Source organism: Mastacembelus armatus, chromosome 21 (genome assembly GCF_900324485.2).
Source record: "Mastacembelus armatus chromosome 21, fMasArm1.2, whole genome shotgun sequence".
Classification (NCBI taxonomy): Eukaryota; Metazoa; Chordata; class Actinopteri; order Synbranchiformes; family Mastacembelidae; genus Mastacembelus; species Mastacembelus armatus.
In genome coordinates this window covers 12,640,908-12,662,356 of record NC_046653.1, presented here as the reverse complement: position 1 = coordinate 12,662,356, position 21,449 = coordinate 12,640,908, and the positions used below count along the sequence as shown (strand labels likewise).

The following is a 21,449-nucleotide window of genomic DNA, read 5'->3' as shown; positions in this document are numbered from 1 at the left end:
GCTAATGGATATTAATATTAAGAACTGTCATAGCTTCAAATCCTCTCACTCAAGAGGCAAGATTAACAGCCGTCCACCCAGGAGGATGATAAGTGGTTTCTTCAAAGCCACACGGGGACTGACAGCTTTCTGAAAGACTAGAAAATGACCTGCATTGTACAATGGAAAGAGCTAACATTATTATGGTAACTACTTTAAGCAAAGACTTTCAAACTGTCAAACAAATGGCCTGTGGCGGAGACATCCTGTAGAATGAGCTTCTCTGAATTCAGCTGAGGGTCAGTGGTAAAGAACTGTTGGGTTTACACATCTTGTATTTAAAGCATTGTGTTTGATCATTTTAAAACAGTGTTTTGGTACCAAATCTATGAAATGGCCTTTGCTTAGAGACGTGATTTAATTGGGCAAGTACACAAAGGTTTATCAGTAATTGCATGAGGAACATAAATGAGTCAGACATCATTTTAAAACCAATTTGCTTCTCAACGCATTTAGACTCTGAAGGATGCTTAGAAATGAGAACTCAGAGATTTGTTAACACCTTTTGAGGTATAGACAGTACAACATGTCAATTTGATGCGTACATCAGTTCGCCATCTGGATTATATTGACCTACTGATCATTTCCATTTGAATGAAATAGTGACATTTCATTTAAATTGCATTCCCTGGGGACAGAGAAATCACTTTTCAGTTTGCAGGGGCATATCTGTTCAGCAAACAGTCAACTGCAAGCAGGCAGAAGCAGTCATTACTGATGACATTTGATGACACAAAGGCCAATATTTGAATTAGAGACATGGGACAAAAACATCAAATCAATGAGAAACATGGATTTGATAAAACAAAAGCAATCACCTCCTTGCATCATGCTGATGAAAAGTAGTACAAAGACAGGGCTGCGTATTGCACATTGCATGAATCTTATTTCTGTGGGCAAGGGTTGTGTCAGGACCTTGTCACAGCAGCTATGATGAAGAGGAGGTGACTGTTGTTCCCATCTGGCTGCATAATGAGCTTGGAGCAAACACGGGGTTACTAATAGAAACATGTCACACATTATGGTGGAAGCGGCTGTTTTTCTTTTTGGGTCTCCCATTTTATAATTTTCTTTTTCGGTTAGTGTCAGCGCAGTGAGATACAAAATTGCTCTAATTGTGCAACTTGTTTTTCTAGACCCACATTGTGAAGGATGGGCTGTGAAGCTGAACCACTTAAATGCAGCAGTTCATTGATATTCATCTGGGAAGAGTATGCAGAAGTGGTCTGATATCTGTAGAGGACCTATTTCACTATTAAATATAATGTTACAGTTAGAGGGAAGCCTCTTTGAGGTGTCAGCATAGCTCTGAGCAAGAAAATATGAGTTTCAACACCAAAGAGAACTACTTACCAATAGTGTCATTTTTTTTTTCCTTTTTTTGTGGACCTACAGTGGCAAGAAAAAGTAATTGAACCCTTTGAATTTATTTGGATTAAAGTATAAATTTGTCATAAAATATAAGATGACTCCAAAGCACAGTGCAGAATGCTCAATGAGGGGAAAAAAAACAGAAAAAGAAGAAGAGAGAGCAACGGCCACAGGCTTTAGGGAATCATTGAAGCTGGTTAACATCTCTGTCCATGAATCCACCGTACACAAATCACGATGCATGATGTCCATCATCAACATCACTGCACACCTAAGGGGTTTCAAAGAGGATGTTTAATTCTCCGCAACTCGACTGGGAGAATGTTTTGCGGACTGATGAAAGGCTGAATTGTTTGAGAAGAACACAGCACAATGCATGGTGTAAAAACAGCACTGCATACCAACGTGAAAACATCACCAGTGGATGTAGAACCATGTTTGTGAAAGAATCTTCCAGGATAATGTCAGGGAGGCGATCCACCACCTAAAATAAATCTCCTACAGAACGACAAAGAAAATCTACCTTATAGAGGGGTCTAGTCAGAACCAAGACTTTACCCCAATGACTTCAAGGGGTCCTGAGATTATAGCTAAGCTGAAGCAGTTCTCTAAGGAAGCCACTACAGATGTTTGATTTCGTATTCACTACCATCAGGGAGGTGTCTGATTGGTCCCAAATTCAATCTGCAAGTCAAATATGAACCTCAAACATACAGCCACAATCCTAAAGAACTATCTTCAGTGGCAACTTCCTGATGTTTCAAGTACCTTGAAAAACTGTGGACATGAGAATTGCTACACTTTGTTTGAAGTTAAGTAAAACTATTGCATTACTTTTGATAGCATCCTCATTGTATCATATTGTATGATACAATACAGCATACAGAATCAGCACTGATTACTCAGTTGGTAAATTATTTAAAACTGGCTTATCTTATCTTATATTATATATACCTTATATTATGTCATCTTATCTTATATCTCATGTCATCATACGTCTTATATCTTATCTCATCTCATCTCATCATATCTTATCTTTAGTGTGATTTCAGTCCAGGTCCCCATGTCCGTCATCTTAATGCAAGAATAACAACATGGATATAACGTTAGTTAACTGGGCTAAGGCTTTGTTCCCTGTACAGCTTAAAGACAAGAGTTTTAATTACGACGTGTGCCATTTAGCCTAATTAAACTTCGCATGCATATGAAAATCCTACAAGAACCGTCTCTGATTAACAAAGATAAAAACATAATTTAACTTATCCTCATCTCCTCCGGAAGCGGAAGGCACCGTTGCCCAGCAACCAAGGGGCCAAACAAGCGGAGGTCGAGAACGGGACACGCTGTAATTAGCTTCTCCAGATTATAACATTTCCACTCATTTAACTGGTCTTTATTCTTTGTAACCCGTTATCATTTAGCGTATTTCATCTGACGGGCTAAGCAAATGGCAGGCAAGAAGAAAGAAGCCAGTCTGCAGGTTGGACAGCACATATTTTAACGTTGACTGCAGTCTTACCTTTGTGAAGGCCTGAGTTAATATTAGCTAGCTAGTTAACTTAATTTGCCTTTTCTCGTCCAGGCGTCTGTCACAAATCAAGAGCAGTGGGAGGAGATGCTTGCGACTAAAGGTCTGACAGGTAAAATCTTCAGAAGCAAAAGATTTGTGGTAAGATTGTACAATAAGGGAACAACTCATAAATGAAAGTAATGTTTAACTAAGGCATGGATTAATGCAGAATATATCATAAATCCATCATAGCTACTATTAACACTTTATGAAGACACTACAGCTTTGTCTTGATTCATGCATTTATTGATATGATACCAAAGTAGCTGCATTGCAATTATGCAAAAGTTCATTTCAGGTCATGCATTTAGAAGTATAAGGACAACAGAACGCGCTCTATTGGAAATATGACTCTGCAATGCAGCTTATTTAGTAGCATATCAATAAATGCATGAATTAATTGTGAACTAACATTTCTTGAGCGATGATCTATTAATTATGAACTAATCACGCAAAGCTGCAGTGACTTCATAAAGTCTTAATACTAGCTATCATGAATTTATGATATATCCTGCATTAATTCATGTATTGAGCCATTGTAAATCATGCCTTAGTTAAACATTACTTCCGTATATGAGTTGTACCCTTATTGTAAAGCGTTACCAGATTTGTTTTAGTGAATATTTACAATCACAACACTGAGCATCTGCACAATGCTGTAAAGTTCTGTATGAGCTCTATCTGTGTGATTGTAATTTATTGTATGCTGCTGCCCCACTGTGTTCACTAGAGTATCTGCAGCTTGCACCAATCTACCATTCTTCCTCTCCCTCTTATTCACCAACATGTACCATCTCCCCACCTCCAGTTGTAGATGTATATCAGCAGTGGTGTGGTCCATGTCGAGCTGTGGTTAGTCTGCTGCGAAAAATAAAGAATGAACTGGGTGATGACCTTTTACATTTTGCTACAGTAAGGCCAAAGTGAATTTAAACTTAAAGCATTTAGATTGAAACCAAAATTTGCATGGAAGCATCCCTACACACACGTGTGTGTTGCAGGCCGAGACAGACAGCATTGATGCTCTGGAGAAGTATCGAGGGAAATGTGAGCCCACCTTCCTCTTTTACGGGGTGAGTGTGTGTGTGGTCACTATATGCTGTATGTGGATGCATGTTTGTACAGTGAAAGTGTGTTCATGGTGCAGCACATATGAGCTATCAGGTTAGTTTCAGTAACATTTTCTAATACAGCTCATGATTTCAGGTCCCAATAAAATACTTACTGGTTCCTACTGGTAGTTAAATTGAGTTATAGTGGAAGAAACAAAACAACTTAAGTCACAAAAGCCCTTTTCTTACTGTGAATTAAAGAGAAACGGGGGGGGGGGGAGCGCAAATTATTTTTGCAGCCCACATACAATATTCTTACAATATAATGTTAAATGCATGTTGTTGTACTCTGTACACAATATAATACTGTGTATTATCACATTATTATATTGTGTTAAAGAAAAAGAAATATGGAAAAGGTGTGCTTCATTTAGAAGTTTGCTTTCAGCCATTGTACCTACATTTAAGTACCAGTAGGAGGCAGTAAGAATTTTATTGGTACCTTATTCATGCAATAAGATTACACAGTAAATTATGGGCAGCATAATTAAGTGTTAAGTGTTACTTTTCTCTTTTATCCTCACTCTGTATTGCTCAGAGGCAGTAATGTTTTCCTGCACCTGTACTCATATTTTTTGCTGCTCACTGTGTTAGTGTATGTTTGTAGAGTGCTTTTCTTAAGTTAAATATAATTTTTATAAAATGGTTAGAAAACACATGAGAAATTCTTTGTGTTGAATGAACAGAGTGGGGAGCTGGTGGCTGTGCTGCGTGGCGCCAATGCTCCTCTGCTTCAAAGGATGATTGTAGAGGAACTGGCCAAGGAGAAGCTGGTCCTGGAGCAAGGTGGTGAACGCAGAGCGGTGAGCAGAGACACGCACATACTCACACAGACTCATTCACACATTCTTTCTAGAGCTTTATCCCAGTAAGCCAGGGGAGTGTGATTGAGCAAGCATGCAAAGTTAAGGGACCCTCAATCCCGAAGCAGAAATTTCCCAGTATGATTTAAAAGTAGTAACTTCAAGGCTTCAAGGTACAATGTATAATATTTATAGTGGTCTATTAGGAGAAATTGAATACAGTATTGATCAATATATTGTCATTATTGTGTAATCACTGCAAAATTATTGCATTTTCTTAATCTTAGAATGAGCCTTGTGGATCTATAAAGGGAGCAGGTCTACTATCACAGAGGCTACAGTATCCTATTACACAGGCACCTGTGACAGGCACCATACCCACTTTGCACCTGGAAACAGGGTTGGGGTGTGAGCACCCCTATCTCAGATGGTTGCATTCTGCAGTCTCACTACTAGATGCCACTAAATCACATTTTACACATTGCACCTTTAAGTAGTTTAAATAAACCATACAGACAGGCATGCTTAGAGGGGCACATAAATCAATCTGTAATACTAAGTTGCAGCCCGTTGTCAAGGTAATTTACTTATTGACAATATCTGTCAATTTTAAGTACTTTCTCAATAGAAATACCGAATAATCTGTGATTTCAATTTCTCAGCCGTGTGAGGATTTGCTGCTTTTTGATATTTCACTGAATGTTTGGATTGTTGGTCAAACAAAGTTTGCAATTTTTTACAGATTATTTTAGGTTGTTAGGATTGCCAATTTATCTATTATAGTAGTTTGTACATCAAAAATATATATTTACATATTATTTAATATATTAGAATTATCAGTACGTGTTGCCATAGTTCAAGAGTGTCTGTATGCAAGTGTTTTTTAGACAGCCATATTCTGTTGAAGGGATTGAGTGATTGCAGATTTTGAACTGTTTATTGTCTCTGTCAGGTTAAAGATGATGGCCTGGTAGATGATGAGAAGAAAGAGGTGGAGGAGGTGCCGCAGCAAAATGAAGAAAACCTAATTGGTATTATGGGAACAATATAATGAGATTTGTGGTCAATTTTTTCTTGTGACTGGAATTATTGTTCATGTAATTACCACTGTTTACTCGTGAACCTGTGTACCGTTTTGCATTTTCGCCTACAATACTGATCACCCCTTGCTCTCTTCTTCTCAAGTTCCTGCTAGTAAATCCTACACAGTTGCAATCATCAAACCAGATGCTGTTGCTCATGGCAAGGCAAATGAGATTATTATGAAGGTACAAACAGACTAACACTACTCACATACTGAAAAGACTGGATTGTCTGAAAACCTTCTGCTGACACTACCTGTCAAAAGTTTGTACACACTTTCACACTGAGTTGAATGAGAAGGTGTGTACAAACTTTTGACTTGTATTGTTTATTAATTCATTATGCTAACGTTACTCCTCTGGCTAGATTCAAGATGCTGGGTTTGAGATCCTGGCCCATGAGGAGCGCACACTGGCTGAGGCTGAGGGTCGAGAATTTTACCAGCACAAAGCAACAGAGGTATGGTGTAGTGGATCTACTGAAATCCAAAAGAACAGTATAGAATCATAGCAAAAAATAATGCAGATGTATATCAAGACAGTACATTTGACAGATTCGGTCACTTATAGTTAAGCTTCACTATATACAGTACCAGTAATACCAGCTGATGGGTATAGCATATGTTTGTGAGGTTTTTCTGGGCAATCTGCATTCTGACCTAACAACTGAATGGGAAAGCAGCCACAACCAGTGCAAGAATCATTTCAATTAGTTTGCAATATATCATACTTTCATCTGCATTTCTGCACAGGGCTCAAAATAGAGCTGCTGTGTAAGGAATTCTTTTTTTTTTTTTTTTTTTGCTTATTGCGCTGTTTGTGATGATACTATGTGGTTAGAGATTCATAAATACAAAGTAATGTGGAAAAAGGGGGTCAGGTAAATCAATAATGCTCATGAAATTATAAAATCTTTTCGTGCAGTATATTTATTGTATGTTCCTATATGTGAATTTATACTTATTTTCTTCTCTCACATTTAAGTATTCAAAGAAGGATCATGGTATCTGCGTCATAAATCTGAAGGACAGACCTGTTCTATGTGTTTATTAGATTAACATTGTGTATCACTCTTATGTACTTGGTGCTGGTTTTTAGGCTTGCTTTGAAGACTTGATACAGTTTATGTCCAGTGGTCCCTCCCATGTTCTGATACTCTCTCAAGCAGAGGGCTCAGCCAATGTTGTACCAGCATGGCGTGAGTTCATTGGCCCAGCAGACATAGAGGAAGCAAGGAGAGAAAAGCCAGAAAGGTTAGTTACTGGAACATATACATATGGTCCATTTAGAAGAAAGAGTTCAGGAATGATCAAAATCATTAAAAACTATATGACGCAATATGATGAAATTATCCTTCATGCATTGTTGTAGAAACAAACCTTTGTTCGTAGCATAGGTATTTATTCATGCACCATTGACTGAAACAGTATGAAACATCCTCAGTCTAATGTCTGGAAAAGAGAATGAACAGCACATTCTTTCCTGCTCGGTCAGACACACCCAAACATTATGCTTCTCTCTGGTTGAGCACCAACAGAGCAACCATCTGCTCTTCTCTCCTTTCTCCCCCCTGGCTTCCTGCAGCTTGCGGGCACAATACGGCACACAGACACTGTTTAACGCAGTGCATGGTAGTGAGGACAGCGACCAGGCCAGCAGGGAGCTTGCGTTCTTCTTCCCCAACTTCAGGACGGCCTCAGTAACGGAGCAGGATGGGGAGGAAGAGCATGTGGAGAGGACACTGGCACTTATCCGGCCTGACGTTGCCAGAGAGAACAGAGGTGGGGCCTGAGCCAAATACAAAGGCACAAGTATACATGTATGAGAGCACAGATTCACAAAACAATGTAGTTCATATTAACAATGGAACTGCTCTTTGATTCCTTCCACAAACATGTTGAATGACCCAGGTGCAATTGCAGATTTTTTTGTAATTTGCAGAGACTGGAATATGTAGTAGAGACTATCGATATTGATAGAATAAATTACTACCGGTATGTATGTATGTATGTATTTCATATCTATTGTTTTGCAGAGGAGATTTTGGCTCAAATCCACAAATCAGGCTTCACAGTGGCCTTGCAAAGAGAGGTGATGTTATCAGAGGAGCAGGTCAGACAGTTTTACTTCCAACATACTGAGGAGGATTACTTCCCTGCACTGCTCCGAAGCATGACCAGGTAATTTACACATGCTCTAAAAAATGTAAAGAGTAGTATTACTGCAAAGGTTTATTTAACCTATATATATTTACAGCGGACCAGTGCTAGCTTTGGCTCTAGCCAGAGCAGGGGCTGTCCATCACTGGAAGAACATCCTTGGTCCTTCTGACATTAATAAAGCCAAAGAAGAGAGTCCTGACTGGTGAGTGATGTGTGGTTTATTCATTCATACACTGAAACAAGCCCAGTTAGACTGTAAGTCACAGCGGTATAATTACCAGTATAAAGATTTTCACTGCAAATCCATCTGACAGCTTATTAGAAACAATTAGGTACTTCTCTTTCAACCTCTCGTTTGAACCTTGTCCAGTTTTTCAGGTTATTCTAAAAGAATGTGAGGAAAGTTTGGACTTTGTGGTGACATTCTGCAATCACAAAGACAAAATCTTTTAGGTAACAGTTTATTTTCTGACAGCTCTGTAGTCACTAGACAGAGTAGAAGTTTAGAGACACAGTGGTGAAGTGGTTAGCACTGTCACTTAACAGTATAAAGGTTCTGAGTTCAACCTTTTAGTTTGCATGTTCTCCCAGTGTCTCCGTGGATGTTCTCCCGCTTCCTCTCACAGTCCAGACACATGCAGGTTGAGTCGACTGGTGGCTCTAAAATGCCTGTAGGTGTGAATGTGGGTGTGAGTGTTTCTGTCTGTCTCTATGTGTCAGGCCCGTCATTAACTGGTGATCTGTCCAAGGTGTACCCCGCCTCTCTGTCAGCTGGGATAAGCAGTTAGCTGATGGATGAATATATATGATGGATGGACAGATAGAGATGGTACCTAACAGTCTAATAACACCTGCTGGCTTCTGTGCCTCTCATCACTCAGTCTGAGGGCCAAGTTTGCTGTGGACAATGAGCCCATCAACCAGCTGCACGGCAGTGCAAGCCATGAAGAGGCAGAACGAGAGATCAACTACTTCTTCCCAAAACAACAAACGCTGGCTGTGATCAAACCTGACGCCATGGAGGAACACAGAGGTCTTTATAAGAATATTATAGAAATATTCAGATATACTTTTGTTTGTGTATAACATCTTATGATATTCACTCTAACAGAGAATATTTTGGAGGAAATCCGTGGCAGCGGTTTTTGTGTAACACAACTGAAAGAGATGGTGCTGTCAAGGCAGATGGCTGAGGAGTTTTACAAGGAGCACAGGGAGAAGCCTTTCTTCAGCCAGCTGGTGGAATTCATGTGTCGGTTAGTTTAACCCAGCATACACCCACAGGAGGAGGGGAAAGTGACCACAGCAGACCTGTGCTAATTCCTGCTGCTGCTATAAGTTTTGACAGCACTTTTAACAGTAATCCTATCATCTTAGAATCAAAGCAGCCTCAGGCAAGTGGCTAGGAAGTCCATTTCAATTTCCTCCTCAATTCCACATCTAGATTTTAGAGTTACCATCTGCTTCGATTAGGTCCTTTTCTTGGTTGTTATACAACAGCACAGACACTATTATTTTCCAATTAACAGATTTTTCCTATTAAAGTTTATCTGTAACCTTTTTTGTAACCTGATTTGAGGTTCTAAGGATAGATGGGGTTGTATGCTGTACAGATTATAAAACCCCTTAAGGCAAATTTGTGATTTGTGATATTGAGCTATATAAATAAAACCTCAGTTGATTTGACAATGGGCAGAAAGATGGCTGACCATTGGAAGTAGAATACTAAAAGAGTAGAATATTTTTCAGATTACTTAGCTAAGAAAATCATACCTTTTACGATGTCATCCATTAAGCGATAACTTGGTCATTTACAGCTACATTTACTCACATAGAGATACGGGTTAAAACAGCGCTAGATCAAATTAAGAGGTCTATTTTAGATGAATGAAAGGAAAGGTGTACAAGACCAGCAATGTTGTCTGGTTTAGAGACTGAGAAAAAGACAGGAGGCAGAGCTGGAGGTAGCAGAGCTGAAGATGTTGAGGTTCTCTCTGGGAGTGACGAGGATGGATAGGATCAGGAATGAGGACATCAGAGGGACAGCTCATGTTAGATGTTTTGGAGAAAAAGCCAGGGAAGCCAGATTGAGATGGTTTGGACATGTTCAGAGGAGGGACAGTGAATACTTTGGTAAAAGGATGCTGAGGTTAGAGCTGCCAGGAAGGAGGCCTAGAGGAAGACCAAAGAGGAGGTTCTTGGATGTAGTGAAGGAGGACATGAGGATAGTTGGTGTGGGTGAGGAGGATACAGAGGATAGGGTTAAATGGAGGTAGATGATGGCCTGAAGGGAGCAGCCGAAAGGAAAAGAAGATTTTGATGTGAAGCAGCCTACATTATTTGGGGTGATTTCTGTATGAAAGTCTTTTTGTGTTATGTTGCTAAATGTATATCCATAGAAAGAAAAGCAACCGTACTGTAGTCCACAGCAGAACTTTGGTCACAAAAGATGACACGATTCTGCTATACGGTCGTCCTGTTATTGTCTCAGGGGGCCCTGTATGATGCTTGTCCTGACCAAAGAAAATGCTGTGGAGGAGTGGAGGGCCATGATGGGTCCCACTGACCCTGACCAAGCTAAGGCAACATCCTCAAGCTCTCTGAGGGCTCGTTTTGCCTCCGACATCCTCCACAACTCAGTCCATGGATCCTCCAATGAGCAGCATGCAGAGGAGAAGATTCGCTTCATCTTTAGTGATATCAGTTCAGACACAGAGCCAAAGACGGACAGTAAGACTGAGAGAACCATTTCAGGTAATTATATGATATATATCAGTCATTTCCACGTCACACAACCAGGTTGTATATGAATAACAATTTTGTTGTGACATTTGTGTTTGTGTTGATTTTTATACCCTATTCCGGCAAAAAACGATATTTTAGTAAAGTATGCATGATATGAATTATATGTAAAATACTTTGAACTTTAGCTTGAAATAAATATCACATTTCTTCAGCAACAGAGCAAGACAGTTCGACAGATAAAGAAAACACAGAAATGTCGAGATCTCTAACTGAAGAAACATCCGATAACCATCACCAACATCAGGAAGGTATGCAATTAGTAAGAGCTTCACTTATTTATGACCATGATCCTTCAAGGTTTTCATTTTGAGTATTATACACGCTACCAGTATCTGCCTTTGCACTCCTTGGTAGTCCACAATCAATTGTGCACTAGTCAGCTTGAGCAAAGGCAATTTGCTTTAGTCATTACACCAACAAAAAACCCTCTTCAATTTGTAAATAAGGGAAACCAGGCATTAATTCTAGTTATATATGAGGTGATTCCAGGAGATACAAAAGACTAGTGCAGGGCCTTCTCATGAGCTCATCTTCCTGAAGTACAAATAGGTTTAGTAGACAAAATATTGCACTTGTGCAAGTTCTTTGGCTGAATTTTAACCATTCAACATTACTAATCTTTTCGTAAGTGGCAAGAGCTTAACCTGATCATTCTTTATTTTGCAGGTGATCATTTGACTCCTTACAGTCCACAGACAGAATGATGATCCAGAGCTCTTAATCAACACTCTAGTATTTTCACATGTATTATTGTCTTTTCCTGCAGCATTATGGGAGCAATGTCTTTTTCTATCCATCTTGAAAATAAATATGTGCCATTTACACCTTTTGTAGGGAAAAGTTCGAACCGACATGGTTGACAGCCACTAAAAAGAGTACTTAAAGACAATGGGTACAGTTCTCTTTGCTGTAGGGTACATGACTAACAGGGTTGTACAATCACCACAAAACAGCCGTTCACATAAAACTTTGCTCAATTCAGAACAGCCTGTCACCGTCACCTCAGCCCACAATAAATTGTCAGTATTAGTTCAGCCACTACTGTGCTGTCACAAGTGAGTGGGATTAGGCTCAAATATTCTCGAATGTTTTTGTTATTTTAGTAATGACAGAGTAGGTTAACAAATGAGGATAAATGGCTGAAACTGTTTTACCTGTTTGAATGTTAAGAGTAAACCTCTGAGAAATGCTTCATTATTGGCTGATCACTGGTGAATCAGTTGAACTGGGATTTATGAGTTAAACTACAAATTGTTTATTTCAGGGTTAACCTGAGCGAATGTCATCCAGTCACTGCAATAACCAGTCAGTTTCAGTTGTCAGTCAGACGTTTATTAATTATCTCCTAAAAATATGTTTGACTATTTGACTTCTATTCAAATTATTTACATATTTCTTTCCATTTACAAGTTAACATTAGTTAATCCTAGAAACTAGGATCTGTTCCAATAAGCAAACCAAAGTAAAATATTTCCACATCATTGTCTCAAACAGTCTGACTCTTTCTGCTCAGGATTTGGCTGACTATGCCATGTGTTGACCAGCAATGTCTTTAGATGGAATGTCGTCCCAGTCGTTTGCAACCTTCAGTAAGATGTCTTCGTCTACGTCGTCATCTGCAGTGAAAGATCTCTGGAACATCTCCGTGATGCTCCTCTGGTTAGGGTCCTGAACAAAATCAAAATAATCAGGTTCAAGACTGAATCTACAGACACACATTTGGTTTAGCTGTATAAGCTGTGCTGCCCTGGTAGTCTCATGTATCTATGCATTATACATATACAGTATATACATAATTACCTTAGAGTGGAAGCTGGTGTTCACTGCGTTGTCTGAGAGGTTTGACTCAGACAGACCAACTTGCTCCAGGACATTCATTTTTTCCTGAATCATTGGCCTGATTAACATATGAATAACAACAGAGCAGGTACAATTCAGTTTGCGGTCTATTCAAAAACATGCATTAGATAGGCCACATTAAAAATACCCCCCACTACAGTTTTGGCTCAGTGGCTAACGGCAGCAGAAGACTAGTAAACATGGGAGAAATCCCAGTCTGAAAAGTCCTGATATTCCTGTAGGTGGGTTACCGCCCACTGATTGACACATACCACAGGTGATCATCAGCAGTTCCCTTGGCAACCAGGTAGTGAATGTTCACATTGCTGGTCTGTCCAATACGGTGCACCCTATCCTCTGCCTGAATGAGAACCTGCAGGACAAAAATCTCCTTTATAGCAATGTAAAAGAACATCTGGGGTGTCTTAGTATTGCCAAATAGCATATAGGTGTCAGATGAAGTAGCATTCATCTGGAATAACCTGAAAGTTGTCCTCCCCACTTTTATTTAGGCTCAGGACTCCAACTCAACAGCAAAAGGTTTTACTATGTCTAATCTTTTCTGTAGTGTCTGAAATTGTGGTTTGGCAAGTAGATTAAAATGGGTTTAAAGCAGCTGCTTACAAGGTACAAACAAAAATAATCTGACTCTTACTTCTGGTATATATGTATGCCTTAAAAACCAAAAATGGGGCAGCAAAATTTTAGTTGAATTTCCTATTTCCTAATAAAGTGCTTACAATAACCACATACCCCAGGGTTCCAGAAAAGCTCAGCAAAGATCACCAGGTCGGCAGAGTGCAGGGTCAGACCCATGTTAGCCGCAGTGATGGACAGAACAGCCACGCAGGTCTTAGCCGAGTACTGAAAATTCTCACAGAGCTGCTGTCGCTCAGCTGAAGGAGTGGTCCCATCAATACGGATGAGACTGATGCTCTGTGGAGGAAATGAAAGGCCATTACAGTTGCTATGCCATAACAAATGAACAAACCAACAACCCTAACCCTTTTAAAAGTATAATAATGGTAAGTTATAGCAGTAGCACTAGGCTCAAACATGCTCAGATCTGCCCACACTTGTTCCCTGCAGCTACTGATTGAGTTGCCCTACGCGTTGACTTTAACTCCCACCAAAAAAAAAAAAATCACATCTAAGTAAAAGTTAAAATGTACGTCACAGCTGTATTCCTTTGCTTACATGGCCTTTTGTATAGTGTAACATCTGTTTGATTTACACACCTTTTTCCTCAGCTCAGAGGTGATATGGTCCAGCACTAACTTATGATGAGCGAACACGAGAAACTTCTCCCTCCCACACTCCAGCATGTCTGTGATGTACTCCCTGACAGTGACAGAAACCACACACAGAAACCGCTCTCAACTATTTCAAAGATGCACATTTTAAAAATTCAGTCTTTAAGGGAAAACTCTAAGTTATCGCAAATCCAATGACAGTCTGACAAAAGATTCTCATTCATTTTATATTTTAATCTCAGTGCTCATTAAATCTAAGCTGATTGAACTTGCTGATCCCCCATCATTACTTACATAATGGCTTGTAGCTTGGCTTCAGCTGTGTGGTTATAAAATACGAGGAGGGCTTCCTTCTCTTGTATTTTCTGAAAAGGAGATAAGGAATAACACAAGATAAAGGCTGACAGGAGATTCCGTTTGATGGTTCGATAAGACTGCCATTACTCTGAGGAGCAGTGTGATTATGCGCAACCAAGCTTGGCAACTCACTCCCCTCCGAAGTGTATAAACACTCCTTTATTTAAAAAAAAAAAGGCTCACTGGAATATTATGAGTCAGTTTAAAGACACTTGTGTGCTACTTGTGTTTGAGCCCTGAAAGGATTCACTCATGTGAAGAGGACAATACATCTGACATCCTTGGGCTCCATATGGATTCCTCAACTTTTTCTCAATTGTGATGCTTTTTATATACAGTACAACCTATTGTATATTATTGGGAGTGCATTTTATTTTGAAGAACCAGGACAAATTCTGGAATGTTGTTGAATTTTTAGATTATGAGATATACCTCACACCTGTCTATGTTATGTATAATGATCAATACAATGGTGTTTTACAAAACTGAAATATTAATGAATCAGACTTTAAAATCCTCCGACTTCACATGGAATCCCAGTCCTCCTCTTATATATCTCTATGTACAGGTGGTATATATAGGTAGTTTGTTTCCAGGTTTTTGTAAACATCATCTGACTTGTCAAATATAGCTTTCTTCATATTGACATTATTAGTAAAATGATTTAAAACATATCTGAAAGGAATGGGTTACAAAAAACATTTCAGGGAAAACAGGATCTTAGAATATTCAGTACTTAAAACAACTCACTCTGGCTTTTATGAAGAAACTGATGCAGCTGGTTGCCTTCTTTAGTTGTTTTACATCTTCCAATTTAGAAAACTAGGACATTTTGATAATACTCCAGATTGATTGTTACATTAATTCCTACAACTCCAACACTGTAAATATCTGCAAAGATCAGTTTCATGTTTTTGCAAATATTTATTTTTCAAAACTTTAAATTCTGGTACCATTTCTATGTTTTTCTGGGGTCCTGAGACTCATTTGTCACTTACATTGTGGTGTCCTTTGGCCAACTCCTTAGCAGCAGCTGACAAAGCCGCTTTTGTGCGGGTGTTGATCCCATCTATGGTCACTGTGACAACCTTGCGTTGTTTAGCAGGAAGCTGAGAGAGGACGTCGGACTTGAGGCGGCGCAACATCAGACACTCCTCCAGCAACAGCTTCAACTCCCCGAGGTTACATGATCCTGAGTAGTCCCAGCCCCAAGCTGACTGGAGAGGATGGGAAGGAGAAAAATACAGAAGAGATGGATCACAGTGGGAAGGAGTAATGGACATATCTAGAGTACTGAAGTTGTAAGTGTTCTATTTAGAAAGGGTTGAATATGAATATCAATATTTTTATCCTATAATGGGATTTGCTTTAATCAAACACAGGCCTAATTGGAAGACTGAAAAGCCCAGATGACATTTACTGAAATTAAATACGTTTCAATATTAGTTTTTATTGTGCCATCCACAATCTTCAGAATTAGTCATCATGACCAAAGTAACGATGTAATGGGCCTTTAAATCCATTATGCAGTATATTCTCTACTTGACCTCACTAAAATCAATTGAGGAAATGTAAATGGTAAAGAGGATGAAAAATCTAAAACCCACTTTAAATCAGTTTTTATGTATTTGCTGTTCACCAACAAACACTGAGATGTTGAGTACTTGTCATCAGCAAACTTTCCCACCCTAATGCACAAACTGGAGACCCTGTTTAAGGAACTGCAGGCTATATAATGTAAGTGAAACACAAGTTTTTTTAACCCCACACCTAAAATCTGCTCTGTCCTCTGAAGCTTCCTTTAATTGCAGCGAATTACAGCTCAACATTAAGCATCACACCTGAACAGACTAGTCTTCAGACTTAAGCTACCTGTTTGGCATCACAGTAGCGTGTCCCAAACTCGTGAAAGCGAGGGAAAAGTGTAGGTCTGACAGCGAGAATCTGGGTGTAGAGCTCAGCGGGTCGAGACATGGCAGGGGTCCCAGACAGAAGAATCACTCTCTTCGCTGCCTGAGGATGAAAAAGAAAACACCTCTCAGTGCTGACAAGGACTAGGAAACAGAGCCAGAAACACAAGAAATGAAAGCACACCATGAGCCAAATCCTGCATTGTTCTGGCTTTGGTTGGTTTGCAGATCTTTATCATTCATATACATAAATATATCTAGAGAGAAAACTGTAAAAAAAAAAAAAAAAAAAAAACTGATTCATCAACATTTTAAAAAGGTCAGCTGGATATAAAATGATACTCAGACATTTTCAGAAACTTCCGGAGAGCAGCACCAGTCCTACAGGTTATTTTAATGCAATAGCAGGTTACCATCTCATGGTTTGAATAGACAGTTATGTAAACCTGTTGTTTACATTTGGATGGACTTTGTTTTCATTTAATTGCATGTATAACTGCACAAACTTTGCCTCTGTTTTAAGTAAAAAAAAAGAAAAATATAATTGCTTAATGGCAGAAATCCCAGATTTGGTTTGCTGTGAAAATCGATTTAATTGTCCAACTGGCCAGAAGTCTATCTGACACTCAACTTTATGAAAATCTGGGGATTGTTCCAAAAGTTTTAATGACTTATCGGCTTGCAAAAACTAAGACACTCACATTAGATTTGCAACTTCATGTAAAGGAAACCTTTCCAGGCAACACTTACTAAGTAAAGTTGTACCTCAAAATAACACAATGGTTCGAAGCAGCAAAAGTACTGTACTTGGGTATTGTTTTTTTCCAGTGATGTATTTTTGAGATTTCCCCCTGAGAGCCAGGCAATATCACTAACAAGTAAACAAATGACTTCGTGGGTTTATGTTGTAAAATTGTGGAGAAAATAGAAAATTTGAGGAAAGAGAAAACAAAGCAAAAGCACCTTCAGCAGAGGCAGGGCTGCTTTACAACGAGCAGTCTTCATGTTTTTCAAGAAATGAGACTCATCCTGCACAGAATGACAGAAAAACACTATTTTTAACCACACAGTTCCTTTTGACAACAAAATCATTCCTTTAGCAGTTAATTAACCAGCTGTGATGATTAAGGAGGAATTAAGAAGCCAACAATGCACAGTTTAACTGTACCACTGACCATTATAAGAACACCGAAGGGGCTTCGTGTTTGCTGCTTGTCCATCCTACTCAGCAGGTCGTAGCTGATGATGTTGACCAGACCAGACTGCAGCCTGTCTTTGGCCTTCACCACGACGTTGATGCTGTCAGGACTCAGGGATGGGAGCCAGCGCCTGAAGGCCTGCAGGCATAGATACTTACTCATGTCAAAGAGAGAAGCAACATTTCTCAAAAGATGAGTATTGGTTGTCAGCCTGTACATTTCCCCAGACCACTAGTAATATTTCAGTCTTTAAATGTGTTAATCGTGGTCAAAGACAGTTGTTTTGAACATTAATATTGACTAATTCCTCCAATTATCTCAGTTTTTGGATATAGAAACAATGGTGGTCTCGAAAAAAACATTTGCTGTGGCCCAAATATTTCTGACAACTCACTCACTCGCTCTCCCACTCGCCTGTCAACCTGACTTAAACTCACCGAGTTGTCTCTCCCAAACTTTGCAGTAGATTTGGCCAAACACACAAGACTAACAGTGTAGATAAGAGCCAGGCCAGACAGAGTAAGTGTCCTTTAATGGGACAACATCCTGTGACTAAACTCTGCTCTGTGATTCCAGCTCCTGATTGGGGGACTGCATTTGATCCAAGATGTCTATTTAGAGGGGCAGACTGCTTTGTCTAGTCAATAGACAGAAGGCCAAGTAAAGCTCTTCTGAAAATTCACTGCCTATGAATGTGCAGCCTGTTTATTCTCTGCCTCAGTTGCAGCAGCATTGATGCCACAGAACATTAAAAAAAAAAAAAAAAAAAAAAAAAACACTTGAGATGAACGCTGAATTAGACCGTATTAAAACTGTAGAAGAAAATGGCAACAAAGAGGCACTAACATTTTAATAGTCACCAGTGTGGAGGTGTTACAGGGACTTGGTGGTACTGTATAAGATGTGTTGTGATGTTTTATAGAGGAAATGACTAATTGCTTGGTTAAGAAAAGAGTGATCAGATAAATGGTGCTGAGTTGCATTACTAGTAAACAATATATATGAAGCATTAATGTGGGAAAAACAGATACCAATAACACAAAATTCAACAGACAAATAAATAACCCCCATTGGTATTTTCATCACAGATCAATGTTTCACAACAATCATCTGCGCCCATGAGACAAAGAACGGGAAGCATGAAACTCTATACCACCATCTTCTGAAGATAAAGTACCTAATAGAGTGCAAGCTGTCCTTGGGGTACAGTATTAAAATTCCTCAAATGCAGAGAGCTTTAAACAGAAACCAGCATTAGGGCAGAGCTTTTGTCAAAGGGAAGTAGGAAGATTTCCTTAAGACAGCGCCTGCTGATTTAATGTACCATTAAATGAAAAAAGTGATATACTCTAACACCTACTAAGTCTTGAGCTTTTCCTCCCCTAAGCACAAAACCTTTATTGACTGAAATGGTCTTTCGACCAATTTTACCTCTGCCCAGGTGAATCGTACAGAGGAAGGAGCCACCACCAGTAATGGCCAGTCATTTCTGTAGTAGGCTGCTATGCAGATGGCCTGCACTGTCTTTCCCAGGCCCATGTCATCAGCCAAAAGGAGGCGGCCTTGTTTAGACACAGCAAAGCTATGGTAACAAAGAAACATCAAAATGAACAGCTACTGCAAGACAGTGAGATGAAGTCACACTGGCCAGTCCATTCCAGTCTACAAATGTGATATCACAGAGGAATGGCAATAAATACTAACTTATTACAATCATGTTATAGTAATAGTGTTCTAAGTATCTCTTCATTTGCACAAGACAGAGCAAATTGTAGATAAGTATCTGTCTCCTGGAACTGAGTTACTGGCTAAAGGCACCTACTTGACTCCCTCCCTCTGGAAGGGCATGAGGCTGCAGGTGAGCGAGGGGTCGATGCTGGAGAGGTCTGCCTCAGGGACGTCTAACGACCTGGCTTCACTCCCGTCAAACCTGGCAGAGAAAGCCTGGATTACTGCCCTGGGCAGAGGCTCCACCTCCACTGCTGCTACCCCACTGAGGAGATCCACTGAGTATGGAACACAGCACAGTCAGACAAGATGGTAAGTGTAACATACAGAGACAAACCTACAAAATAAAGGAACGCTACTCACTGAGTCCCTTGTAATCCTCAAGTGAAAAGCTCCACTTTCTTGTTTTCATGTCTGCCACAGAACCAAAAACAAGCCATAAAATGAAAATAATACAAAAGTGATTGCAAAAAAGACAGAAAAACGAATTTAATAACATCAAGTTACCATAGCTCTTTGTTGGCATTTGTTTGAACGCTGCAATGACATCAACATGATAACCAATGTCGACTTCAAATTTTGTCGGAGACACCAGGATGCACTGGCCCTGCAGAATAGCTCCAGGTTTCTGCCAACCACTACACAGCTTCAGCAGAGACCCGAGTGCTGCACCATCACGAGCTCGGCTGGCGGCTGCTGCGATGTCCACCGTTTCCATTCCCTCCAGAGGCCTCAAAGACACAGAGGCAATGGAGACTGCCTCCTCCACTGAAACAAAGGGTTGATACAGAGATGATGCAGCAGCAGGCCAGAGAAGACGCCTTTAAATTGAGGCTACTTCTGACAAATAGCATACATACTTAGATGATGATGGTCCTCCAGACTGAAGTTCCACATCTTTGTGGCTGGATCTAAAATAATGCAAAATACTTTAAGATGGTACAGACATTGAGATGACCATACAAAAACACACACAGTATAGAATAACTAGGTTTGGGAATCGGATATTATTATCCAAGAAACTGATACTGATTGTATTTTATACCAGAGGTATTTGTGGTCTTCCCAAAGGGTGAAGAATGGTTCGGGGCTGCAAAATAAAAACTGATCAGCTGCAAAAGATATATACACTGGCAGATACTTACCATAGTTCTTGGAGGGGATGGATTTGAAAACAGCAATGAGATCTGCATGGTAGCCCACTTCTACTCTGAAGCGGCCTTCTGTATGAGGAACACATTTTCCTCTCACGGAGATGGCAGGCTTTTTTGCACACACAGCATTTACAGTTGAGGTGTTTGAGGGATGCTTTGCCACAGGCCTGTGGGTAGGTTTACTAGCTGCTTGCTTGTAGAAGGAGCCAGCTGCACCAGCAGAGCTGTTGGAGGTGAGGTTAGGCATGTGCTGAGCTGGTTTCACACCAAAGCTTTGCCCACTACACAAAACAGGGTTTTTCACGTGTTGACTTGCAGAAGCAGAGCTACACAGCGTGCCCTGGTTGATTTGCCTGCCACTGCAAGGTACCTGCTGATACCCTGGGGCATGATTTTGGTTAGAGGTCGTCTGTGGTGCAGAAATCGGGTTGGATGTGTCTCTGTGATGAGCGAGGGTAGCAGGATCCGTAGCAGCGCTGTGTTTAGGAGGCTGTGTCTGTACCGAAGCAGAGCTACTGTTGAATCCTGCTGAGATCTGTTTATCAGTGCTGACAGTTTGTCCTAGTCTTTGGGCTCTTCTCTCCAGCGCCTTCCGCCGGTTCTCCTCAATCTTTCGCTTCTGCTCTGCAGTCAGCTGGTTAGACATATTCAGGGACTTCGCTGTCGTTTAACAGCTACGTTAATGCTAACTAGCGCAACTTCAGAGGACCACCAGTCACACCTCAGCACAGACGATGTATCTATTTACCTCCAGACAAATGATCTACTAGACCCATCTTTGAGAACAACTACGACGGTGAAATTATGCAAACGCACTACCGTAACTTATTGCACTGAAACTGCCCTGCTAACGATAGCGGCTAACAAGGTTAGCCTGGGCGTCAACAGTAAAAACAATCAACTAAATACATCACATCGCAGCATCACAGTGGTAGTACGCATATGTGAGCATTCATTCGCACAAGAGTACATGAACAACAGTGTGATCTACAAACGGGAAATATCGTAAAGTTTGTAACAAGGAAACAGGACAACGCTGGTTGTTTTGCTGACGGACTGGTATCT

General features: G+C 40.1%; 2 protein-coding genes across 2 annotated transcripts; one reads left to right on the top strand and one right to left on the bottom strand.

The window, feature by feature from the left end:
- The first annotated feature begins 2,721 nt into the window (after positions 1-2,721).
- On the top strand, positions 2,722-12,430 carry nme9 (NME/NM23 family member 9). Its single transcript, XM_026295659.1, has 17 exons — positions 2,722-2,890; positions 2,993-3,050; positions 3,789-3,892; positions 3,982-4,053; positions 4,779-4,895; positions 5,848-5,926; positions 6,081-6,163; positions 6,345-6,437; positions 7,076-7,230; positions 7,562-7,758; positions 8,013-8,157; positions 8,234-8,341; positions 9,021-9,172; positions 9,251-9,395; positions 10,631-10,893; positions 11,097-11,192; positions 11,611-12,430. The coding sequence occupies exons 1-17, from the start codon at positions 2,858-2,860 to the stop codon at positions 11,646-11,648; spliced, it is 1,938 nt and encodes a 645-aa protein (XP_026151444.1). The 5' UTR covers positions 2,722-2,857; the 3' UTR covers positions 11,649-12,430.
- smarcal1 (SWI/SNF related, matrix associated, actin dependent regulator of chromatin, subfamily a-like 1) lies at positions 12,255-21,443 on the bottom strand. Its single transcript, XM_026295658.2, has 16 exons — positions 20,376-21,443; positions 20,091-20,141; positions 19,738-19,998; positions 19,594-19,644; positions 19,325-19,508; positions 18,934-19,084; positions 17,479-17,640; positions 17,267-17,332; positions 16,266-16,406; positions 15,392-15,610; positions 14,331-14,401; positions 14,022-14,124; positions 13,537-13,719; positions 13,056-13,156; positions 12,745-12,841; positions 12,255-12,612 (listed from the first exon to the last, which is right to left on the bottom strand). Exons 1-16 carry the CDS (start codon positions 21,028-21,030, stop codon positions 12,469-12,471), a joined length of 2,640 nt encoding a protein of 879 aa, XP_026151443.1. The 5' UTR covers positions 21,031-21,443; the 3' UTR covers positions 12,255-12,468.
- Positions 21,444-21,449: the final 6 nt, after the last annotated feature.